The sequence below is a fragment of the Oryctolagus cuniculus genome, chromosome 3 (genome assembly GCF_051225735.1).
Source record: "Oryctolagus cuniculus isolate XC-2025 breed Fujian yellow rabbit chromosome 3, ASM5122573v1, whole genome shotgun sequence".
Taxonomy (NCBI): domain Eukaryota; kingdom Metazoa; phylum Chordata; class Mammalia; order Lagomorpha; family Leporidae; genus Oryctolagus; species Oryctolagus cuniculus.
The window spans coordinates 66,518,277-66,542,399 of NC_142869.1; the positions used below are offsets into that span (position 1 = coordinate 66,518,277).

The 24,123-nt window shown below is 45.8% G+C and overlaps 1 protein-coding gene across 5 annotated transcripts in view; it reads left to right on the forward strand.

The window, feature by feature from the left end:
* The window catches only part of WIPF1 (WAS/WASL interacting protein family member 1), a 129,409-nt gene that overhangs the window by 97,386 nt on the left and 7,900 nt on the right, over positions 1 to 24,123 (forward strand). For all 5 annotated transcript variants that reach the window (XM_008258766.5, XM_008258767.5, XM_089328128.1 and 2 more), the window contains exons 2-7: positions 152 to 240; positions 3,320 to 3,449; positions 9,607 to 9,777; positions 12,091 to 12,864; positions 18,679 to 18,891; positions 19,511 to 19,624. In XM_008258766.5, coding sequence (XP_008256988.3) covers positions 190 to 240; positions 3,320 to 3,449; positions 9,607 to 9,777; positions 12,091 to 12,864; positions 18,679 to 18,891; positions 19,511 to 19,624 — 1,453 coding nt within the window. In that variant the 5' untranslated portion in view covers positions 152 to 189. The remainder of the gene's footprint in view (positions 1 to 151; positions 241 to 3,319; positions 3,450 to 9,606; positions 9,778 to 12,090; positions 12,865 to 18,678; positions 18,892 to 19,510; positions 19,625 to 24,123) is intronic.

Consider the following 24,123-nt stretch of genomic DNA (forward strand, 5'->3'; position numbering starts at 1 on the left):
TAGCCTCCTTCCTGTGCAGTAACCTCTTGACCAGCAAGTCAAGGTAACTGCCTCTTGTGTGAAGCTGCCACTTTGGTGGCAAAATGGGGAGGAAAGTCAGGACAGGGTATTACTGAGAAATCTAACAGATGGCTGTGTTTTGATTTTACAGATTTATCAGCAAGACTGTTGAGAGCCTAACTGTCCAAGATGCCCGTCCCTCCGCCTCCGGCACCCCCACCGCCACCAACATTTGCCTTGGTGAGTGCTCCATTCAGTTTCTGTGCACAGAGCAAGCCACGTGAAGGCAGAAGCTGGCACACCCGTGTTTGCTTGGAGTGTACTTGTTTCTGGCCTGGTAAACCAAGCTCTGACACTGGGCGAATCCAGACAGCACGGAGCGTTTTGTTTGTAAAGGGTCTCCTGCAAAGCACAGGTGTCCTGTAAGGGAAGTGCTGGCCCAGGTCAAGGGCTCATGGGAGCTGTTCCCAGAGCAGCATGCGCTGTTTCCACTCAGGTGAACTCCACGTGTAGATGCCAGCCTGCGGCTCGCGGGCAGGACAGTGCAGAACTGCAGGTCCGTGTGTCCACAGAGCTTCCCTTGAGGCGTCTTCCACCTTACTCCTTTCTTCTCCTCTCCTCTTCCCCTTCCTTCCCATTGTGTTTCTGACAAAGATTATGTTCCCAGCAATCCCACCTCTCCCACGCTCTCACAGCCGCCTTTAAATCTATCCTCGCAGTCAGAAGTCTACTCCGCAAAGGAGTTTGTTCCCTGGACTCATCCTGGTCCCTTGCTGGGCCTGGCTGGGGAAACTGCAGCCCTCTCCAGGGGGAGTCTCCAGAAAGGCTCCAGGACACACTCCACTGCCAACCACACCGTGGGGGATGCCGTCCCTGCTCCGGAGCCTCACGCGGATGCTGCCCATGGGGAAACTGAGGCTCGGAGAGGAAAAGTCTCCTGCCTCAGGCCTTCATGCGATGCGTTTATATAAACCATCTGAGGCTGGAATCTAGTTGGGTAGAACTGATTTTTTAAAAGATTTATTTATTTGTTTATTTGCAAGGCAGATATACAGAAAAAGAAGGAGAGAGATTTCTTCCGTTCATTGGTTCACTCCCCAAATGGCTACAACAGCCAGGGCTGGGCCAGGCTGAAGCCAGGAGCCAGGAATTTCTTTGGAGTCTCCCAGTGGGTGCAGGGACCCAAGCACTGGAGCCATCTTCCACTGCTTTTCCCAGGCAGATTAGCAGGGAGCTGGATCAGAAGTGGAGCAGCTGGGACTTGAACCAGTGGGAACCAGCGCGCATGTGGGATGCCAGCACTGCAGGCAAAGGCTTAACTTTCTACACCACAGCGCCAGCCCCAGGACTGAGCATCCTCTAGCTCACTGCTACTCAGTGTGGTCCTTCAAAAGCTTGTTGAGAGACCCCAAGGACACAGGGGCCAGAAATTCAGAGTAAGCATTTGGAAACATTGGTAGCAATTTGACAGTACATTTGTAGCCTAAGATGGTAATCTTATGCCTGCTTCTAAGATTGGAGTTTTTTGTCTTTTTAAACCAATTCTTAAAAATAATTCATTTTTTTTTAAAAAAAAGGTTATTATGGATTGGACAAAAAAGTTTTAAGCTAGTCCTTCACCTGGGTAAGTTGCAGCAGCTCTGAAGTGGCTAACATAGCAAGATGAGTTTATTTGTATTTCCCTAAAAGTGTGGGCTGTACATGACTGCCAGATAGTACATTAACTTATTTTAAAAATTTTAATGCTCAGGAATTTATTTTAATGTATATTCTAAAAATAACTAGCACATCAAACATGATTTAATAGCGGATTAATTGAAAAGAAGATAATCATTAAGAAACAGTACAGCAGGAGTGGGCATTTAGCCCCGCAGTCCACTGCCCACGTCCCTCACCAGAGTACCCGAGTTCAGTACCCAGTTCCAGCTCCTGACTCCAGCTTCCTACCGGTACTGATTCTGGGAAGCAGCTGATAATGGCCCAAGTGGTTGGAGGCAGGCATTAGGCACCATAGTTAAGATGTTTCTTGAGATACTTGCATCCCATGTCAAAGTGCCTGGGTTTAAATCCTAGCTCTGCTTCCAATTCCAACTTCCTGCTAATGCACACCATGGAAGGCAGCAGCTGATAGCTCAAGTACTCTTGAGTCCCTGCCACCTACATGGAAGGCCTGGACTGAGTTTTCAGCTCCTGGCTTGGGCCTGTCCCAGCACCAGTCATTGCAAGTATTTGGAAAGTGAACCAGTGGAAGGAAGATTTCTGTCTATTTCTTTCTGTCTTTCTATTTTTCAAAATAAATTATTTTTAAAAATCACACATTGTTGCATAATGCTCATTTTTGATGAATTTTTTAAGACTTCATATATTTTTCAGAATTCACAGAACTGTGAACTAAAAGAATACTTTCACAATATATAAATTACCTCATGGATAAGTCTGACTTAAATGAAAAAGTATCTTTGGCAGTACCGTCAGAGGGAATTATTATCTAAAACGTGTGGGTTTCAAGAAGAAAACCAGCTGACCCTCTTTGCTAGAGACACTGTCTTCCCTGTCCCAGGTTTGTTCTGTGAGACGGGGAAAGCAAACTGTCCTCCAGCACACATTCTGGAAACCAAGGCCTGAGCGTGCCCCATGGAGCCTCTCAGCCTCCGGTGCTCTGCCTTTCTCCAAGACAGCCCTGCAAGCCTGGCCTGGCTCTCTACTTACACATTTCGGTCTGCAGTTGCAGGGACTTTTATCAGGGTCGGACCTTTTATGTCTGAAAAATGAATGCAATTGATTGCTGCATCTGCTGCCAAACATCTGGGTCTTAAAAAGAATGACATGGGGGCCTGTGCTGTGGCGCAGTAGGTTAAGCCTCCTCCTGTGGTGCCAGCATGCCATATGGGAGCCGGTTCAAGTCCCGGCTGCTCCTCTTCCAATCCTGCTCTCTTCTATGGCCTAGGAAAGCAATGGAAGATGGCCGAAGTGCTTGGGCCCCTGCACCCACATGGGAGACCTGGAAGAATCTCCTGGTTCCTGGCTTTGAATCGGCCCAGCCCTGGCTGCTGCAGCCATTTGGGGGGTGAACCAGCAGATGGAAGACCTCTCTCTCTGTTTCTCCTTCTCTCTATCTGTAACTGCCTCACATAAATAAATAAATCTTTAAAGGAAAAAAAATAAGAATGACATAGAGTCTGAAACTCTTGGAGAATTTGCAGCCTAAAAACCAAGAGCCTTACTAAGAAGCTTCCAGTACCCCACCTGGCTGGCTGAGTGTTGCAGTGTGTGGTTTTCATCTAGGAGAGGAGTACCCATTTGTATGGTTTCCTTTCAGGCCAATACCGAGAAGCCTACCCTGAATAAGAGAGAGCAGGCTGGGAGAAATGCTCTGCTCTCTGACATCAGCAAAGGGAAGAAACTGAAGAAGACAGTCACCAATGACAGAAGTGCACCGATACTGGACAGTAAGTGAAAAGGGGCTGTTTTCTGTGGAGCTAAATGGTTTATGGCCTAACAATCAACTCTGCCCCTCCTATGTTGGTTAACAACAGCTGCAAAGCTAGGAAAATAAGGGACTGTGTCAGTCATTGTAGGCCACGGCTTTGGCTTGAGTTTCCCTCTAATGCTGCAGGAAGCCAGTATAATAATTCTTTGTCCAGGACATACACAGCAGCCATTCTCTGAATTATTCACAACACTTTCTGGAGATTAACCCGTTGGCTCCTGGCAGCACAGAGCAGGAGGCATTGTGAAATCTGGAAAGACTCTTAGCCCTAAAATCACAGGATGTGCGTTCAAGTCCTGTAACACCCCTTAGGTACCATCTCCAAACCTCCTTTTCTCCATTTGTACCTGTTCTACTGACCTCACAGGGTTGTTGTAACCTTCAATTGGTAGAATGCCTGCAAAAGTGCTTTGTTGAGAACAAAGTGTAAGATGTGGATTACTAGGAGCTTGACGAGAGGAAATGAGATCACGACTGTGCTTATCTACCCGTCTAAGCCTGAGATGCTCCTGGAACAGGCAGGGTTCACATAAACAGGCACCCGCAACACAGGCTGCTTGTTAACATTAGTGCTGGAATGGGAGATGACCCAGGCCTAGCATCCACTGGCGATTGGTGGCCAGGATGCCTCACATTCCTAGGCCTCCTCCGGCTTTGTCCCAGAGCACAGGTCCCATGTGCACTCACTAGGAAAAGGAATCACCAGATGAGCCGTGTTGGCCCGTGGTTGATGATGCAGGACTGTCACAGCGGAGGATGCAACCTGTTGAAGGGGAATTGCTCGGAGAAGTAATTAGTGGGTAGAGAAGGAAGAAGGAGCGGAGTTTGGGTGAGTGTGGGAGGAAAAGAGAAGATGAGCAAGACAAGGCCTTTGACTGTTGCTCAGTTACCAGGCAGGGCGGTGCAAACGAGAAGGCACCACCTCTCAGAAAGGGAACTATTTTGGTTTTCGACTCTTGTCACATTCTGACCGCTAAGTCAAAATGTCCACAAAGCTGATGTGGTTGTTAGTCCTCCTGACCAGTGTCTCCAGATTCTCCCTGGGCAGCCCAGCACAGTCCAGTCACTTTTAACTGGGGAGTCTTAGTCCATCTGAGTGCTGGTCCCTGGTGTGGGGCCAGAGGAGCTGCTAACCTCTACAACAGAGGCTAACAGTTCTCTCCACTGCAAGAGGAGTCGGGCTCTGGACAGGTTACTGACACTGGGCAGTCTGGGCCTATTCCTGAGCCCACGAGTTCTAACTCATTGTATTAGTCAAGGTCTACCTCTCTCATTCAATGGAAATACTATTCTTCCCTCTGCCTTCCAGCTGCTTGGTGATACATAAGAATGTGCTTCACTGCACGCTAGCTGTCCCTGCACTTAACTGGACACCTGTACTGCTGTCACAAGCTCTTTGCGAGTGGCAAAGTTCATGTGTGATTTTGTATTTGCGCGTGAAATCTCCTTGGGCTCTATGTCAACATATTGACCACGGTTATGCATGGTCACTCTCGAGTTCAACCCTGTCCTGCCAGTTAGCTCTCCTCACTTTAACACCTTGTGTTAGTCTGTTTTCTGTTACTATAATGAAATATTTGATGCCAGGTGCTTTATAAAGAAAAAGAGGTGTATTTAGCTCACCGTTTTGGAAGTCCCAGGACATGTCCCCAGTGTGGGCTCAGCCCTTGTGAGAGGTGCACCTGTGAGAGGGAGAGATCATGTGATGAAACAGGAAGCCAGAGGGAGGGGAGTGGCCATTCTTGCTTTCTTTGGAACAACTCTCTTGTGATTACTAACCAGGGTCCCACAGGAACTACATTAATCCCCAGTGCACCCAATGACCTAATTACTTCCTGCAAGGCCCTACCTCTTAAAGGTCCCATCACTTCTCACATCACCACACTGAGGACCAAGGTTCCAACACATGAACCTTTGACAGATATACTCAGACCACATACAAACCACAGCATTTCTCTACCCAAAAGATGCACAAATGTTCCAGGTTAAGAACAATAATGGATGATGTCTGATAGTGTAGCCAAGCTCTTTGAATTTATTTATTTACTTTCATTTTATTTGATAGACAGACAAAGATCTTTCATCTACTGGCTCACTTCCCAAATGCCTGCAATAGCCAGGGCTGGGCCAGGCCAAAGCCAAGAGAAACTCAATCTAGGTTCCCTACATGAGTGGCAGAAACCCAAGCACTCGAGCCATCATCTGCTGCCTCTCAGGGTGCACTTTAGCAGGAAGCTGGATTGGAAGCATAGGAGTTTGGACTCAAATCAGGTACTCCCATGTGGGATGTAGGTGTCCCAAATGGCAACTTAACCATTGTGTCAAATGCCCACCCTGGAATGTTTTTGTTTTGGGTTTTTTTAAGATGGAGACAGAGCTCTTACCCTGTAGTTCACTCCCTAAATGCCCATAACAGTGGGCTGGGGTCAGAACCAGGAATGCATTCTAGATCTTTCACAGAGGTGGCAGGAACCCAAAATTACTTGAGTTGTATGTGGGAGCAATTCTGCATATGGTTCTGGAAATTATTATTCTAATTTGATATGTTCTGTTAGGTGAAGTAATTCTTGTCAGTTCATTATTCCTCTATCAGCATAGTTACCTTAAGCATTCCAGAAAGCTCTACACCTAGAAAAAGACCCAGAACTAACACAAACTGATGATAAATCTAATCCAGAAAAAAAGAAGACACAAATGAATAAAATTACAACTCAGCAAACAAAATAAGAGACTTGAAGTAGATCTTCTGAAATTAAGGGTAGTATAATAAAGTTATGTGCTAAAACATTTTAAAATCTTTAAAAAATAATTTTCTAAGAAAAGCCTAAATCTATCAAAATTCACCCAGGAAACCAACCACAAGAAGCAAGGAAAAAGGTGAAAAGTTTATCAAGTTATTTTCTCTCCAAAAAGCATTGAAGCCAAATGATTTTATTAGTAACTTATTTTGAATTTAAGAAATAGCTCATTGGGATGCTATAAAAATTATTCCCAAACAAGAAGAGATGGAAAATTATCTGACAGGTGTAATGAAAGTGTCATGAAGTGAAAATAAAGCTTGAAAAAGGCAGCACACATAAAAAAGAAAGCTGCACCTTAGTGACTTTCAGCCGAGGGTGAGTTTTGCCCCCCAGGGCAAATGTAGCAGTGTCTAAAGACTTCTTCAGTTGTCCCAACGCTGGAGTGTGGGCGTGGGGTGGGACTGCTACTGCCATCTAGTGGAGAGAGGCCAGAGATGCCATAAACATTCCACAAACAGGATAGCCACGGGCAACACAAAATGAGAGTGCAGTAGTTCCGAAATTAAAGAGCCCTATCATAGACCATTTGTGATCACAGAGGACGGAATGCTAAATAAAATACCAGAAACTCTAATTCAGTGTTATGTTAAAAGAAGAATTCATGAAGACTAGGGTTTATCCCATTTTTAATGTTAGGAAATCTACATAACTATCACTTAAAATAAGGAAAATCATACATATTATCATCTCAGTAGACCTTAAATAGGCACTTAATGAAATTCCATGCTATAAGAAAAGCTTAAAAAATTAAGTTAGAAGAGTCCATCCTGGCTGAATATTCAGGGGAAAGAAAAAACAGTTTGAAACCAATAGTTAATATTTAACTTGAGGATGTTAGAGGCCTTCTCATTAAAATCAGAACATGGTTGCCTTTAGCAACATTAATCATTTACAGTGTATGGAAGTTCAGCCATCAAAGTAATTACCTATATGAGAAATAATATAACAGTTATCAGAAAAGGCAAAAATCTTTATTATCTAGAGATTGTATGTCCACTAGAGAATGCAAGATCATAATTTTTTGTACATTTCAATTTAGAAAATAAAGCAGAGTGGCCTGCTAGATATCAAATGAAGTTTTCTGATGCCAATAATAACCAATTACTAGATCTTATAGGAAAAGCATCCTCTTCACAACTTCAAGAAATAAAAATGTATCTTGGAGCCAGTGCTGTGGTATAATAGGTTAAGCCTCCACCTATGGCGCTGAGATCCCAAATGGGTGCCAGTTCAAGTCCCAGTTGCTCCATTTCTGAGCCAGCTCCCTGCTAATGTGCCTGGGAAAGCAGTAGAAGATGGCCCAAATGCTTGGGCCCCTGCACCCTTGTGAGAGACCCGGAAGAAGCTCCTGGCTTCAGATCAGCCCAGCTCCAACTATTGTGGCCATTTGGGGAGTGAACAGTGAATGGAAGACCTCTCTGTCTCTCCCTCCCTCTCTGTAACTCTGCCTCTGAAATAAATAATCTCTTTTTAAATATATATGTATCTGAAGCAACTCTGACAAGAGTCATGTATAACCTATATCATGAAAACTATAAAACTTACCCCCAAATCCACATGATGTGAATAAATAGGAAAATACACATTTCCAAATTTGAAGTCTAAATATCATAAAAGTGGCATTTCTCCCAGATTACTTTATAGATTTCAAGAAATAGTTATCAAAGAAGATGTGTGTGGTTCTTTTGGGAGGAGGTAAGACTTTAAACAACTTGTCTAATAGACACACACATTTGAAGATTGATTTTTTAAAAGATGGTATAATTATGGCTTTCATAGATGTAATATCAAACATTTTATTATTTAACTCATGAATTAATGAAGGAACCAATACAGTGTTACCAGTGCAAAGAATACAAAATACCATACACATATATAGGCAAATAACTGCTGAAATGAATTTAATGGAATACAACTGATTTTCATTTATTTAGACAAATATTATTTGCATGATTAGCAGTTTTCTACAACTTAAAGCTATAAAGTAGTTCAAAGACAATGAGAAACAACTCAGGAGCTAGACAAGGAACTATTTTTTTCTTTCTTCGTATTTCAAAATATAATTTCTGTAAATAAATGTAAAATAAAACATAATCTTTGCACTTTCTCAAATTGCAGAGAATTTTTAAATAACTAAAGCTCACTGTTGGTCTTTATGATATTCAAAAACTAAAATCAACCTAAAAGGCTATCAAATAAGTGATTAAGTAAGTTATAATCCTTTCATATTCCAAAATACAATCCTCTGAACTCATGTTTTCAAAGAATATTAAATGATATAGAAAAATATAATAGTAAGATATTAAGGGGGGGAAAAGCAGACTAAAAACTGTTCAGTGAATTTACACACACATACACACACAAATACAAATACCCCTCAATAGTGGATATTTCCAAGGAGTAAAATTGTGAGATTTAAAAATTTTCCATTACTATTCCTCCCATCTGCTGGTTCATTCCCCAAATTCCTGGGAGCCAAGAACTCAATCTGAGTCTCCCACAAAAGTAGCAGGGACCCAACCACTTGAGCTATGCACCCAGGATGCATTTTAGCAGGAGCCTGAACCAGGGTAGAACCAGGACTTGAACCCAGCACTCCATATGGGATGCAGGCCTCCAAAATGATGTCTTAATCACTGAGCCAAATGCCAGCCCCTCCTTTATTCTTTCTACAATTCCCTTTCTTCTGAATTTTTACTGCATCTCCCCCTCCCATGGGATCTTCTTTCTGTGACGATTCCTTTATTTGCCGAGTCTTAGGCTGTAGGTCAAGATGATGTTAACGCGTATGGAAGCTAGTCAGGAGCAGGTACGGGGCAGATCATCGGCTCTTACTGTTCCTCCCACCACTGGTCCTGGGACTGCCCTGTGCCCAAAGAAAACCCTCCTATTGTGACTGGAGGCAGGGCCAACCTTGGAAATCCCAGGTGTGGGGCTGGCGCTGTGGCATAGCGGGTTAAGCTGTTGCCTGCAGCTCTGGTTGAGTCCAGCTGCTCCACTTCTGATCCAGCTCCCTGCTAATGCACCTGGGAAAGCAGCAGAAGACGCACCTAGTGCTTGGGTTCCTGACTTTGGCCTGGCCCATCCCTGGCTGTAGCGGCCGTCTGGGGAGTGAACCAGCAAATGGACAGTCTCTCTCTGTCTCTCCCCTTCTCTGTGTAAATAAATAAATCTTCAAAAAAAAGAAATCCCAGTTGTCCATGAGAGGCCCAGGTCCTGCCAGCTCCCTGTTTTACTGTACTAGCCCACAATGGATGGGTACTCTGGTGGGTGTTTCCACGTGTGTGAAAAGATGGCGTTTTGCTCCTTCCACAGAACCTAAAGGAGCCAGTGCTGGAGGAGGCGGTGGATTTGGTGGAGGTGGCGGCGGCGGTGGTGGTGGAGGCGGAGGTGGCAGTGGCGGCGGAGCGGGTGGCCCGCCTGGATTGGGAGGACTGTTCCAGGCTGGAATGCCGAAGCTGAGGTCCACAGCCAGCAGGGATAATGGTGAGGAGTGTTTCCCTCTCTCTTCATGGCAGAAGACGGCGGTGTGGCGGTCTGGGGTCAAGAGGCTTGGTGTGCCCCTTAAGGCTCTGTGCTCTTTCAAATCTTTTACATTCTCTGAGTTGTTACCCCTATTTTACAAGAGACACTATTTAGCAGCTTTTTTGTTTTGTTTTGTTTTATATTACTCATGATCAGACAGCCCCATAGAGCTAGGAGCTATCTGCCCAGTGTCCTTGGGTGTCACTTGTCCATTCTTGTACTTTTCTAAAGAGTGGGCTAGAGTGGGAAGGAAGAGAGGGAGCAAATGGAACTTGTCACCCCTGAGAACTTCCCAGTGACCTGGCAGAGGCAGCCTTGGGAGGTGGCCTGCTCCACCTGTCCAGCATAGGCAACACTTCGGAGCCACTTCCCAAATACACGATGCAGCGTGTCCAGTGAGCATATCACAGATTCCCCAAAATCTGAAAGGCTGGTTTGCATGACAGACTTTAGCATTTCAGTGCCAGTGGTTCTAAGTGTTCTCTGTGGGGAGTTACTAGAAATAAGTCCTAGAGAATCATCTATGAACCTGATGGTAGAAAGAAGTTGACCTCGGTCATGCCTCAATAAAAACCTTGAAAAGTGCATGAGGTTCTCTCCTGACTACTGCAGAAGCCCAAGGAAGTTTACCATAAACATTTCTTCATGTTTGTCCTATTAAAGGAATTTTATCTCTAGTGACATAATCTTTTAGAATGTGGGAAAGGGTGAAATTTTCACATTTATATGGCAAGGAATTAAGGCAAAAAACAAAAGAGGGGAAATGAGAAAATGGAGCTAGAATTGCAGTTAGTGCACAAAGTGCTGTCCCAGAAGCCCCCTTACATGCGGTAATACGGTAACCGCGACTTTAATCCCAGCTTGGGAGATGCAACCCATTCTAAGTTAGTGACATAGAAATACACACATACTCTAGGAAAATGCAGCTTTCTTCTAGTACATAGTTCCCCACTGCGTAAGTGGCCAAGTGCTTCTGCCTACAAGGCTTTGTGATCCAGCTCCTGCTGGCCACTCAGGCTCCATTTACTTTGAATCCTTCCCATGCCCACTGTGCCTTAGGACACAGGCCGTTGTTTTGGGGGCTCATTTCTACTCCAGGGCCTTTGGACGTGCTGGCCCTCTGGTGAAGTGTCCGTCTCCTTCATCTTTCCGCTGGCTCCTTCTTGTGAGGCCCTAGCTCACATCGGTCTTCTGAAGAACGGTCCCCAGGCCACCCCACTTTGTTCTGACCACTCCAGGCACCCTGGATCTCATCGGCATATTTTAGGTTTTTTTTTTTTTAAGTATATGTAATTATCTGAAAATATTTAATTACTGAATGCACTGGCTGGTTACTGTTTCTCTCCCCAGCCCTGCAAGAAAGTAAACTGTAGGGGAGTAAGACCTTTTCTATTTTGTTCACTCCTCTCGTCTAGAATAGCTGGTGGTCAGCAAGTGCTCAGCTGGTAAGCAGGATTTTTATTAGCTCATGATTGAAGTGGGAGATGTTCTAAGGCAGATTGTTTTTTGAGAATTATCTTCAGTTCCACACCATTCTGGGTGCTGGTTTGAGATTTCCCAGACCTTTGGTTCCTCACTTTGTTGAACCAAAACAGTTATAGGGTTGCTTTGCCCTGCCCATTCTGAGGTAAAGCAGTAGGACAAAGCATCCTGTGTCTGCCTGCTTTGCAGATGCCGTGTGCACTGGCACCCATTCTTTAAGTTAGACTTTGTTGGACAATTTCCTTGCTTCTTCCTCAGTGCAGTCCCAACCATTCTGTTATACTTTCCACCTTGTCTTGGGCATTTCTTTTCAAAGGGACTAGGTGAGCCCTTTATATGGATATTTAAATTGAGATAACTAATTTTTTTCACCTCTGATGACTGAATGGTTTTTCAAACCTGAGAGGTGTGGGGGCCAGGGAACATAGATAGCGAAAGTAGCAGGAATCCTGTGCAGCCACCTTCTTCCTGTCCCCACATAGTGAACACTGCCCTCTCCAGAACTCTTCCGGTTTCGTCCTCCTTTCTGTCCGTCGCGCTGAGAGATCTTGTGGGAATCCTTTTGAGAGCTGATGGTTGTAGAACCTGGGACTAGAAGGTCGACATGGAGCTGTGGTCTACTCCTCTGCCTCCAGGAAGGACCACACAAAACGCAGTTTACATAGCTAATAATTACCCCTATTGTACAGCCCTCTGGGAATGGCCTTCTAGTAGCTGGGCATACGCTCCAGCCCTCTGATGTCTCCAGGGCTCCTGATTTTCTAACTGAACATTTGTTTCCCTGTTCTTCAGATTCCGGAGGAAGCCGACCATCGATTTTGCCACCAGGAGGAAGAGCCACCTCTGCCAAGCCTTTTTCACCCCCAAGTGGCCCGGGGAGGTTTCCCGGGCCTTCTCCGGCAGGCCACAGGAGCGGTCCCCCAGAGCCTCAGAGGGTCCGAATGCTTCCCCCGAGGCCTGACGTAGGCTCGAAGCCCGATAGTGTTCCTCCTCCAGTACCTAACACGCCAAGACCTATTCAGTCAAGTCTGCACAACCGGGGGTCCCCACCAGTGCCTGGGGCGCCCAGGCCACCTGGCCCCGGCCCTGCTCCGCCGCCTTTCCCTGGGAACCGAGGTGCTGCCTTCGGAGGAGGCTCCGTACGTCAGTCACCCTCGGGCTCCCCCTCGCCCTTCGCCAACAGGCCTCCCCTGCCTCCCACCCCCAGCAGGGCCTTGGATGACAAGCCCCCTCCACCGCCCCCGCCAGTGGGCAACAGGCCCTCCATCCACAGGGAAGTGGTGCCACCGCCTCCGCCGCAGAACAACAAGCCTCCAGTGCCTTCCAGCCCGCGGCCTGCCGCCTCCTCACAGGCCCCGCCCCCACCGCCGCCACCCAGCAGGCCCGGGCCGCCCCCCCTGCCGCCAGGTGGCGGCAGCGGTGACGAAATCCCAAGGCTCCCGCAGCGGAATGTGTCCCTGACGTCCGCTGCACCTCCCTTACCGTCAGTGGGACGTTCGGGCCCTCTTCCTCCCCCGCCCAGCGAGAGACCCCCTCCTCCAGTGAGGGACCCGCCAGGCAGATCAGGTAAGAAAGACGCGGGTGAGTTCTCAGATCCCCAGCACCCAGCCCCCCAGAAAGCCACTCACAGTCCTGGGGCTGAACACAACGGAAGCATATGTGGGTGGGCTCCTGAGAGCTTCCGGCATTGAAGTGACACTGACATGGCTGATCTCATCGTGACCTCATGTAAACCTCAGGAAAATGAGACCTATGTTTCTGTTCACGTCTGAAAGAAGAGGAGCCCGAGTAACCCATACAGTTAAATGGCCCCAAGCTACTTAGTAATCCAGCACCAGCTCCTGCAGGAGGCCCTGGGACCCCAGCAAAAAGGCACTTACTGAAGAGCTGATGAACTTCTGTCCTGCTCTCTTCATTTTTCAGGCTTTGAGACCAGCTCCTTGCTCGTCACAGAGAAATAGAAAAAGTTCATGTGGCATAATTAACATCTCTGGCACATAAATTGCTTGGAGAATCAAAGATACAGGCTCCCCCTTCATAAAATGTTCATAGGCATAAACTCAAAACTGACATGCCATTTTCCAGATTCAAGGGCCTGCCAAAGCCCACCTGTCCCCTCACTCTCCCAGCATTGAGAAATGTTCAGAGAACAATTTGCGGAGTAGGAAATGAAATGTGAGAATTCCTGAGAGTTGCTCTCTTTCTCCTTATCATAAAACAGGCATTTTTAGAAGACACATAGTATACTTCTTTCACAGTGGTTTTTGAGGGACTCAGCAGAAGCATCTACTTTTAAATTTAACCTCATCACACACACCCCATCATGTCTAGAAATAGGCATTTTTTTCTTTCAGTGTTAACTGACTGTTGACCTATGACCTCAGAATTCTAGTAACAACACCATTATTCCAACCAGTAGTCCTTCAAGTTCATCACACACTGGAATCACCTGAGGAACTTCAAGAAACCAGAAGGCCTGGGCCCCGTCCCAGGTTCTGGTATAACTGGTCTGCGTGCAGTTAAGACCAGCTCCCCAGTGATTATAATGTCCAGTACAGTTTGAAACACTCCAGCAAACCATTATGCTGCATGGAATTGACTACAAATACTTAGTGTCTAGTAGATTAAATCAAATTCCTAAATATAGTGGTATCTCACTGAATACTTTTTTTTATTTATTTATTTGAGAGAGTTACAAAAAAAGAGAGGGAGAGACAGAAAAGTCTTCCATCCATGGGTTCATTCCCCAAGTGGCCACAATGGCCAGAGCTGTGCTGATCTAAAACCAGGAGCCAGAAGTTTCTTCATGGTCTCCCATGCGAGTGCAGGGGCCCAAAGACTTGGGCCATCTTCTACTGCTTTCCCAGGCCATAGCAGAGACTGGATTGGAAGAAGAGCAGCTGGGACATGAACCAGTGCCGATATAGGATGCTGGCGCCGCAGGCAGAGGCCCAGCTTACTACGCCACAGCACCAACCCCCTAAATAGACTTCAATGGATAAATGAGAACAGAACACTTTTCTTCTTACCCAGTGTCTGTGATTTTCCCTAAAGTAACTAAGGAGCTTTCTGTATAGCTCTACCAAGTAGATTAATCAATAGATTCTTGTGTTTCTCTCTCTCTCTCTCTCTCTCTCTGCCTTTCAAATGACAATAAATAAAATGCACTTCTTTGAGAAAAAAAAGGAAAATCACCTATAATCCTACTACCACCACCATTCAGAAATAACTATTGATAACATTTTTTTTTTGACAGGCAGAGTTAGACGGTGAGAGAGAAAAACAGAGAGAAAGGTCTTCCTTCCGCTGGTTCACCCCCCAAATGGCCACCACGGCCGGCATGATGCACCAATCCGAAGCCAGGAGCCAGGTGCTTCCTCCTGGTCTCCCATGCGGGTGCAGGACCCAAGGGCTTGGGCCATCCTCCACTGCCTTCCTGGGCCACAGCAGAGAGCTGGACTAGAAGAGGAGCAACTGGGACAGAATCCGGCACCCTGACTGGGACTAGAACCCGGGGTGCCAGCGCCACAGGCAGAGGATTAGCCTAGTGAGCCATGGCACCAGCCACTATTGATAACATTTAAAAAAACTTTAATGATCAGGAGAGGGGGAGAGAGAGAGAGAGAGATCCCATCTGCTGGTTCACTCCCCCAGACACCTATGGTGGTCAGGGCTGGGATGGAAGCCTGGAGCTGAGGACACAACCTGAGTCTCCCTGTGGGTGACAGAAGCCCAGTCACTACAGCATCACTGCTGCTTCCCGGGTCTGCACCGGCAGAAAGCTGGAACCGGGAGCCAAGGCAGGAATCAAACCTGGGTACTCCAGCGTGGATGGCAGGAATCTACTACTAGGCTAAATTGCGCCTCGTCTTTAGAACAATTTTTATGTATCTTTTCAGTCTTGTTAAAATACATAGGGAGTGCTTCGAAAAGTTCACAGGAAATGGAATTAAAAGATATATGTAGGGTCTGGCGCTGTGGCATAGCGGGGGTAAAGCCCAGACCTGCCTGCAGTACCAGCATCCCATAATGGCACCAGTTTGAGTCCTGGCTGTTCCTCTTCCGATCCAGCTCCCTGCTAATGCTCCTGGGAAAGCTGCAGAGGATGGCCCAAATCTGTACCATGTAGAAGACCTGGAAGGAGCTCCCAGCTTTAGCCTGGCCCAGCCCCAGTCATTGGGGCCACTTAGAGAGTGAATTAGTAGATGGAAAACCTCTCTCTCTCTGTCTCTACCTCTGCCTTTCAAATAATTCTTTTTTAAAAAAGAGATATATGTAGACACACATAGACACACACATGCATTTTTTTTTACAAAATCAGTGTCACACTACCTGTATATTGTTCGATAATTTACTTTTGACTTAATAATACCTAATTAACATTTTCTGATGTGATTAACCATTCTTTTACAACCCAACTTTTTGATGACTGCGTGACATTAGACCTACAGTGCACCTTGCTTTGTTTAACTTCACTTGATCATTTGAGCCATCTCTAGATCTTTGCTGTTGCAGATAATACAGTGCTACTTTCTTGTAACTATCTGTGGCAATTCTAAGTATTTCCTGTGGATGAATTCCTAGAAATGGAACTACTGCCAAACTGCCTCCCAGAAAATTCTTACCAGTTTACATTCCCACAAGGAACCTATGAGAGGCCATCAAGGGCCATCACATTTTTTATTTTTTATTTATTTATTTGACAGGTAGAGTTATAGACAGTGAGAGAGAGAGAGACAGAGAGAAAGGTCTTCCTTCCGTTGGTTCACTCCCCAAATGGCTGCTACAGCTGGCGCTGCACCGATCCAAAGCCAGGAGCCAGGTGCTTCCTCCTGGTCTCCCATGCGGGTGTAGGGGCCCAAACACTTGGGCCATCCTCCACTGCCCTCCTGGGCCACAGCAGGGAGCTGGGCTGGAAGAGGAGCAACCAGGACTAGAACCCGGCACCCAAATGGGATGCCGGTGCCACAGGCAGAGGATTAACCAAGTGAGCCACAGCGCTGGCCCCATGGCCATCACATTTTGAGATGTGATTTTATTTCATTGGTAGGGAAGTGAACCTTAGAATTTAATATATTTGGAGTTAAATCCTGACTGTTGTACTCATTAGCCCATAGACTTGGGCTTCTTAAGCTTCCAAACCTTCTGAGACCTATCCCTGCACCTCTCAAGGTTGTTGCAAGAATTAAGAGAGACAAGGATTTGCAGTAGTTTTCTTATTTCTTGGAATGTAATTATATTCAATAAATGATTGTTTTTATTATTCTGGGAAATAGAAATCTATTTTCTTTTCCATTGTCCCTTCCTGGTTTAAAGCAGGGAGCCGCAAGGTTGTAAAGTTAGAAACATGAAGGTTTATTTTAAGAAACAGAACAAGATGAGGTCAATCAAATTTAACCAGGCCACAGTTTACAGTTCATGATAGGTAGGAGTTAAACCCACAGCATATGAGATACTTTCTTCCAGGAAATCAACTCTTGCTGCCTGGGACTGCAACGAGGATAAGCAGATGGGACAGTAAATAAACCTGGCAAAGGGGAGGCATTGAGGACTCCTTGAGAGACCTGCCAGGCTCCATCGAGTTCTGGAGCCAAGACTTCCTGTCAGGGATCCCTGCAGTGGGCAAGGTGTTGAAGTCAAGATCCCTTGTTGGATTCTGAGTCTGTGGGTGATGAGAAATTTATATTTCTAGCACTATATGACATTGTCTTTATGTAAGACGTTGGTGTCTCGTGAGTGGAACTTGCTGCTGAAGATCAGTAATCACTACTCAGGCTATTCCAATATACATAAGGAAATGCTCAAGTTTGGTCCCTGGTTTGTTTGAATGTTCTCACTACCCAAATAGCCTCTATATTTGGAGAATGGGAAAGTCAAAATAAATTTCATTTGTGTTATCAAAAATAAGTTATTTTTAATTTTTTCCCAGGAATGTGAAACGTTATGGTTCTATCATCCCACTGTTCTTTTTTAAAAATGGCTTCCAATTCTTTTTTAGTACTTTTTATTTGATTTTTGGCTGATTAACTCCTGGTAGTAGTAGCATGAGAAAGGTGACTATCTGGCATTCTTTCAAGGACAGGAAGTCAAGTTCCACAGGGCAACAGCTTGCTCAAGGTCAGGACCCTCACTAGCGTTTATAGCCCAGGATGTTGTTAGTTGTTTGTCATTCCCTGTGCTCATCTGCTCTGCAAAGAGGAAGAAGCAAGAAGGAACTCCTGCTGTGCTCAGGATGACTGACTGGTATTTGGTTTCCTGCCCGGAAACAGGCTGTAGGCATCACAGAAAGATACTTGTATAATTGGCAATAGTCCTGTACATTTGAAGAACTTAATTCTTCTGAAGGCCTAAAATAATTCATGACTATCTTTGAAGATCTGTTTATTTGAAAGGCAGAGTTGCAGAGAGAGAGAAAGAGAGAGAGAGAGAGAGAAAGAGAGAGAGATATCTTCCATCCTCTGGTTCACTCCCCAAATGTTTGCAACAGCTAGGGCTGGGCCAGGCTGAAGCCAGGAGCCAGGAGCTTCTTCCAGCTCTCCCAAATGGGTTCAGGGCCCCAAGCACTTGGGCCGTCTTCCACTTTCCTGGGCACATTAGCAGGGAGCTGGATCAGAAGTGGAGCAGCTAGGCTGCTTAACCAGCTATGCCACAGCACCAGCTCTCAACCACTCTTTAATAAGATTATGACAGGGGCAGGTGCTGTGGCATAGTAGGTTAAGCATCTACCTGCTGTGCTGGCATCCCATATGGGTGCTGGTTTGAGTCCTGACTGCTCCACTTCTGACCCAGCTCCCTGCTGATGTCCCAGGAAAAGCATCAGAAAATGGCTCAAGTAGTTGGGCCCCTGCTACCTATATGGGAGACCCAGATGAAGCCCTTGGCTCCTCACTTCAGGCTGGCCCAGCCCCAGCTGTTGCGGCCATTTGGAAAATGAACTCGAGGATGGAAGACTTACCTTTCTCTGCCTCTGCCTCTCCCTCTTTGTAACTCCACCTTTCAAATAAATAAATCTTAAAAAAAAAGATTATGAAATATATATAAAATTATATGGTTGTCAGTATAAATAGACTATCACGTTTTCAATTTCATTGTATTATCTGCAATCTCAATAACTAACTCAAAGCCAAAACAGCCATTTAGCTATGAATATGTATTTATATATACATGTGTACATATGTACTTTGTGTGTCTGTGTTTATATGTGCCTACTTTTTTCTCAGCTAAATCTCTGGCAGAGTCTCCACGATTTCTCCATATGCCCTAGTTTAAGAACTGAATCCAGCAGACACCCCTTAGATGTACACTAATGATGACTATTATAATAGTAATGCATGATATAAAGTAGGACTGAACTAAATGGCTTTTTTTTTCTTGCTCCAGGCCCCCTCCCCCCACCACCTCCAGTAAGCAGAAATGGCAGCACATCGCGGGCCCTGCCTGCCACCCCTCAGCTGCCATCCAGGAGTGGAGTTGACAGCCCCAGGAGTGGCCCCCGGCCTCCACTTCCCCCCGACAGGCCTGGTGCTGGGGCCCCTCCGCCGCCTCCACCATCAACATCAATTAGAAATGGCTTCCAAGATTCTTCATGTGAAGGTGTGTGTGGTTTGCTCACTGGTGCTAACATTTCTTGTTCCATCATTGTTACCATACTGCACTGCACTGATCTAACCATTTTAGGGCCCACTGTGATTTCAAATAAAAAAATAATAGTTGCTCTCCCAAAAAGACATGCCATTTTTCTTTGACCTGTTCTTTGTTTGAGTCTGATTTTGGTTAACTTTCCAGAGATTCCAGAATAATGAAAAAAATTTTTTTGTAGCTTATCTTCTGACAGTTCGCTGTAAGTAACAGCCTCAAGGGCCTGTGGATATTAAGCACTCATTTCTGTCGTGGTTATCAGAGTGCTCCCCAGTTACTCTTGAGCCCACTGGTGGGAAGATAGGGGTCCCATACCTTAGTCCCCACTTCTAAGGGGGACTGGCTGGATCCTGATCTCTGGAGTTGAAATCACTTTGCTTTGATATGCAAACCAGCATATTTGATCAATGTACTGCTCAGTGACATTTGTAATTCTTGCAGCTTTTCTATAACCTTCTGGGCATAAAACCAGGAGTGACTTCTGCAGTCCTCTCTCTGGATTTCATCCATGCCTTTCACTGCATAAGTCTTCAGCGCACGCTGTTACTGACAACACTGTCTCTTTCTCCCCCAGATGAGTGGGAAAGCAGATTCTTCTTCCACCCAATTTCTGATTTGCCACCTCCAGAGCCATATGTACCAACAGCCAAAAGTTACCCCAGTAAACTGGCAAGAAACGAGAGCCGCAGTGAGTATTTCTGCCAGGGCTTGGGCAGATTCATACTTGAATAGCCTGGGTTATGTGTGGGTCCATATGGGAATTCCAGGCCTCTTACTGGATCAGGCAGAGCCATTTAAACTCAGGTCAGTTTAAATTATTAATTTTTTTATTTTTAGAATTTTAAATTTATTAAATAATATCAATTATTTAAATTATTTGGAGCCATTTAAATTCTGGTCAGTTCTCCATGCACGTTGAGAAAGAAATTGGGGAGACCCAGCCAGAATGCTTACAGGAAATAGTTAATGTGTCCGTGCAAGCTGGTAGTACTAGTTATGATGAGAGAGTACGGTTTTTTGGTGATGGGGTTTGTATAACATGACGTAGCAAACACTTCCCCGTTTTATCACATGGCTTTTGTTTCACAGGAGTCCATCGAGTCCGCATTCAGTAACTTAGCATGACTAGACTTTAGATGGTCTCTGCCTTTTTACTAATACATGTGATGCTTCCATACGAAGGAATCACTTTTCCTCTATTGAAGAAATGTGACCAAGAAGGAAAAATAGACAAACCGGAATTTCACAGCAATAAATGTACAGGGGTAAGGAGGAATTAGCATGAAATATACAGGTATCACTGATGAGGCTCCGACATGCAGCAGCCTTAGCCTCAGAACCAAACTCCCAAGCCAGAAGTGTGTGGAGAAAAGGTGTATGAGCAAGTCACATGGCGGTCACAAAGTCCACAGCAGAACACTTTACCCATACGCAGAGCCTGCTGCTGCTCCTCCACACACAGTTCTTCCATAAGTTCTGGTTGGTGGTTGCCAGCCTTGGAGCAGATTAATATCAGCTAAGGTTAAGGTCAATTAGAAAGCCCAATCACTTACATCAGTGAGAAGTGACAGCTGGCAGTCTCAGGTCATGGGAAGAGAGAGAGAGGGACAGTTACACTGCATGTTAAGACATAGGACAATACTAGATGTTTTGACTGGGTCACATTAATTGAGTCAAGCTATGCGTTGTGTCTCTATTGAAGAATTCAAAGAGTTTGAAAATATTTTTAGGAAAATTTCGATGAACAGATACCAGAAATAAACAGAATATTGCTGCTTCCCTTAATCCCTAGAAAAATTCAGCTCACAGACAGCGCCTAATAAATAGGTATAAAGAAAATAAAACTCTCGGGCCGGCGCCGCGGCTCACTAGGCTAATCCTCCGCCTAGCGGCACCGGCACACCGGGTTCTAGTCCCGGTCGGGGCGCCGGATTCTGTCCCGGTTGCCCCTCTTCCAGGCCAGCTCTCTGCTGTGGCCAGGGAGTGTAGTGGAGGATGGCCCAGGTGCTTGGGCCCTGCACCCCATGGGAGACCAGGAGAAGCACCTGGCTCCTGGCTCCTGCCATCGGATCAGCGCGGTGCGCCGGCCGCAGCACGCCGACCGCGGCGGCCATTGGAGGTTGAACCAACAGCAAAGGAAGACCTTTCTCTCTGTCTCTCTCACTGTCCACTCTGCCTGTCAAAAAAAAAAAAAAAAGAAAAAAAGAAAAGAAAAAGAAAATAAAACTGTCATTCAAGGGTTGGTGGGTGAAGTTTGTTTTTTTTTTTTTTTTTTTTTTTTTTTTTTTTTTTTTTTGACAGGCAGAGTGGACAGTGAGAGAGAGAGACAGAGAGAAAGGTCTTCCTTTGCCGTTGGTTCACCCTCCAATGGCCGCCGCGGCCGGCGCACCGCGCTGATCCGATGGCAGGAGCCAGGAGCCAGGTGCTTTTCCTGGTCTCCCATGGGGTGCAGGGCCCAAGCACTTGGGCCATCCTCCACTGTACTCCCGGGCCACAGCAGAGAGCTGGCCTGGAAGAGGGGCAACCGGGACAGAATCTGGTGCCCCGACCGGGACTAGAACCCGGTGTGCCGGCGCCGCTAGGCGGAGGATTAGCCTAGTGAGCCGCGGCACCAGCCGGTGGGTGAAGTTTTTGATGACAGGTCTTCACATGGAGCTGACCTCCTCGAGTGTGTGTTTTCAGTAGGAGAGGGACCTCCATCTGGTCAGAACAGCCAGTTTTTCTTCCCTCTTGGACACTAACAAATGTACTTGAAGGGATGTTCATATAGACTCTGAATAACTCTTCCTGACTTTCTACAGGCATTCTCAATCTAATTTAAATATTATTCATATTTTAAAATCAGTAACAGAACCAATTTCCCCTTACCCTCTTGGCTTTTAATTTAATGGCTGTATTCCCTTCCCCATCCTCCTCCTGTAAGATGCAAGTAAACAACTTAAAGACCGGAACTGTGGATTGCCCACTAATGCATCTTCCTTGAGTGTCACCGTGCCCGAGTCACAGCAGGCACTTGGGAATATGCCTTAAGTTAGTGAATTAATTCGCACTGTCCCCACAAATTATTTTCCAGATTTACTTTAAGTATTCTGGCATTAGGCATATTTACTATTTTATAATGACAGTAGTTCATATATATAACACAACTAAGTAAGTTATTATTAAGAACCAAATTTTAGGGGCCAGTGTTGTGGCATAACAGATTAAGCTTCCACCTGCAGTGCCAGCATCCTATATAGGCACCAGTTCAAGACCCCGCTGCTCTGCCTCACTGCTAACATGCCTGGGAAAAGCAGTGGAGGATGGCCCAAGTCCTTGGACCCATGTACCCATGTGGGAGACTCCGAGGAGTTCCTGGCTCCTGGCTTCAGCCTGGTCCAGCTGCGGCCATTTGGGGAGTGAACCAGTAAATGGAAGATCTCTCTGTCCCTCCTCTCTAATTCTGCCTTCAAATAAATAAAATAAATATATTTTTCCTTTTTTTAAATTTTTTTGACAGGCAGATTTAGACAGAGACAGAGAGAAAGGTCTTCCTTTCCGTTGGTTCGCCCCACAATGGCCGCTATGGCCGGAGCACTGTGCTGATCTGAATCCAGGAGCCAGGTGCTTCCTCCTGGTTTCCCATGGGGTGCAGGGCCCAAGCACCTGGGCCATCCTCCACTGCACTCCTGGGCCACAGCAGAGAGCTGGACTGGAAGAGGAGCAACCGGGACAGAATCTGGCGCCCCAACCAGGACTGGAACCTGGGGTGCCGGCGCTGCAGGCGGAGGATTAGCCTAGTGAGCCATGGCACCAACCAAAATAAATATTCTTTAAAAAAACAAGTTTTATTCTGTTCCTATAGCTGCCTGCCTGGACATCCCTGAGCAGTGTAGGTTACACTTTGAGTGACACCTATTTACAGCTATGGAAAAGGCCAGCCCTTGCTTCCCATTGTGGGGTGTGAGCTGATGGTCCAAGCCATGACAGATGTTCTCAGTCCAGATGATTCTGTCCTCACAGGAAAAAATCTGGAGAGAGGACAAGGAGGGGCAAAGGGTGACAGACTACCTATGTTTCCTCTGATCCCTCTCCTTGCTCAGTAGTCAGACAGAGGCAGAGAGAGAGAGCAAGGTCTTTGATCTGCTAGTTCAATCCCCAGGCTCCTGGCCCCTGGCTTCAGAAAGGTGCAGCTCTGGCTGTTGTGGCCATCTGGGGAGTGAACCAGCAGATCGAAGACCTTGCTCACTCGCTCTCTCTGCCTGTGCCTCTCTGTAACTCTGCCTTTCAAATAAATAAATCAACTTAAAAAAAAAAAAAAAAACTATATGCAGGGGGCCAGCGCTGTAGCACAGCAGGTTAAATCCCTGGCCTGAAGTGCTGGCATCCCATGTGGGTGCCGGTTCTAGTCCTGGCTGCTCCTCTTCCAATCCATAGCTCTCTGCTATGGCCTGGGATAGCAGTAGAAGATGGCCCAAGTCCTTGGGCCCCTGCACCCACGTGGGAGACCCAGAAAAAGCTCCTGGCTCCTGGCTTCCAATCAGCACAGCTCAGGCCATTGCGGTCATCTGGGGAGTGAACCAGCGGATGGAAGACCTCTCTCTCTGTCTCTACCTCTCTCTCTAACTCTTTCAAATAAATAAAATAAATCTTTTTTAAAAAGAACTATATGCAGATGACCAATTAGCATATGAAAAGATGCTTAATATCACTAATCATTAGGAAAATACTAATAAAAACAACAGTAAAATAGAGCATTGTTCAGAAATCAGAAGATACTGAAATACCCAACAAAAGCAGATTGATGAAACTATAGTATCTCCATGTAATAGACTATGATTTTCATTAATAGCCATTTGTGGGAAAGGGCCTTTGGTGCATTGTTTTTTTTTTAAACTTTTATTTAATGAATATAAATTTCCAAAGTACAGCTTATGGATTACAATGGCTTCCCCCCCCCATAACTTCCCTCCCACCCGCAACCCTCCCCTTTCCCGCTCCCTCTCCCCTTCCATTCACATCAAGAATCATTTTCAATTCTCTTTATATACAGAAGATCAGTTTAGCATATATTAAGTAAAGACTTCAACAGTTTGCACCCACATAGAAACACAAAGTGAACAATACTGTTTGAGTACTAGTTATAGCATTAAATCACAATGTACAGCACATTAAGGACAGAGATCCTATATGAGGAGTAAGTGCACA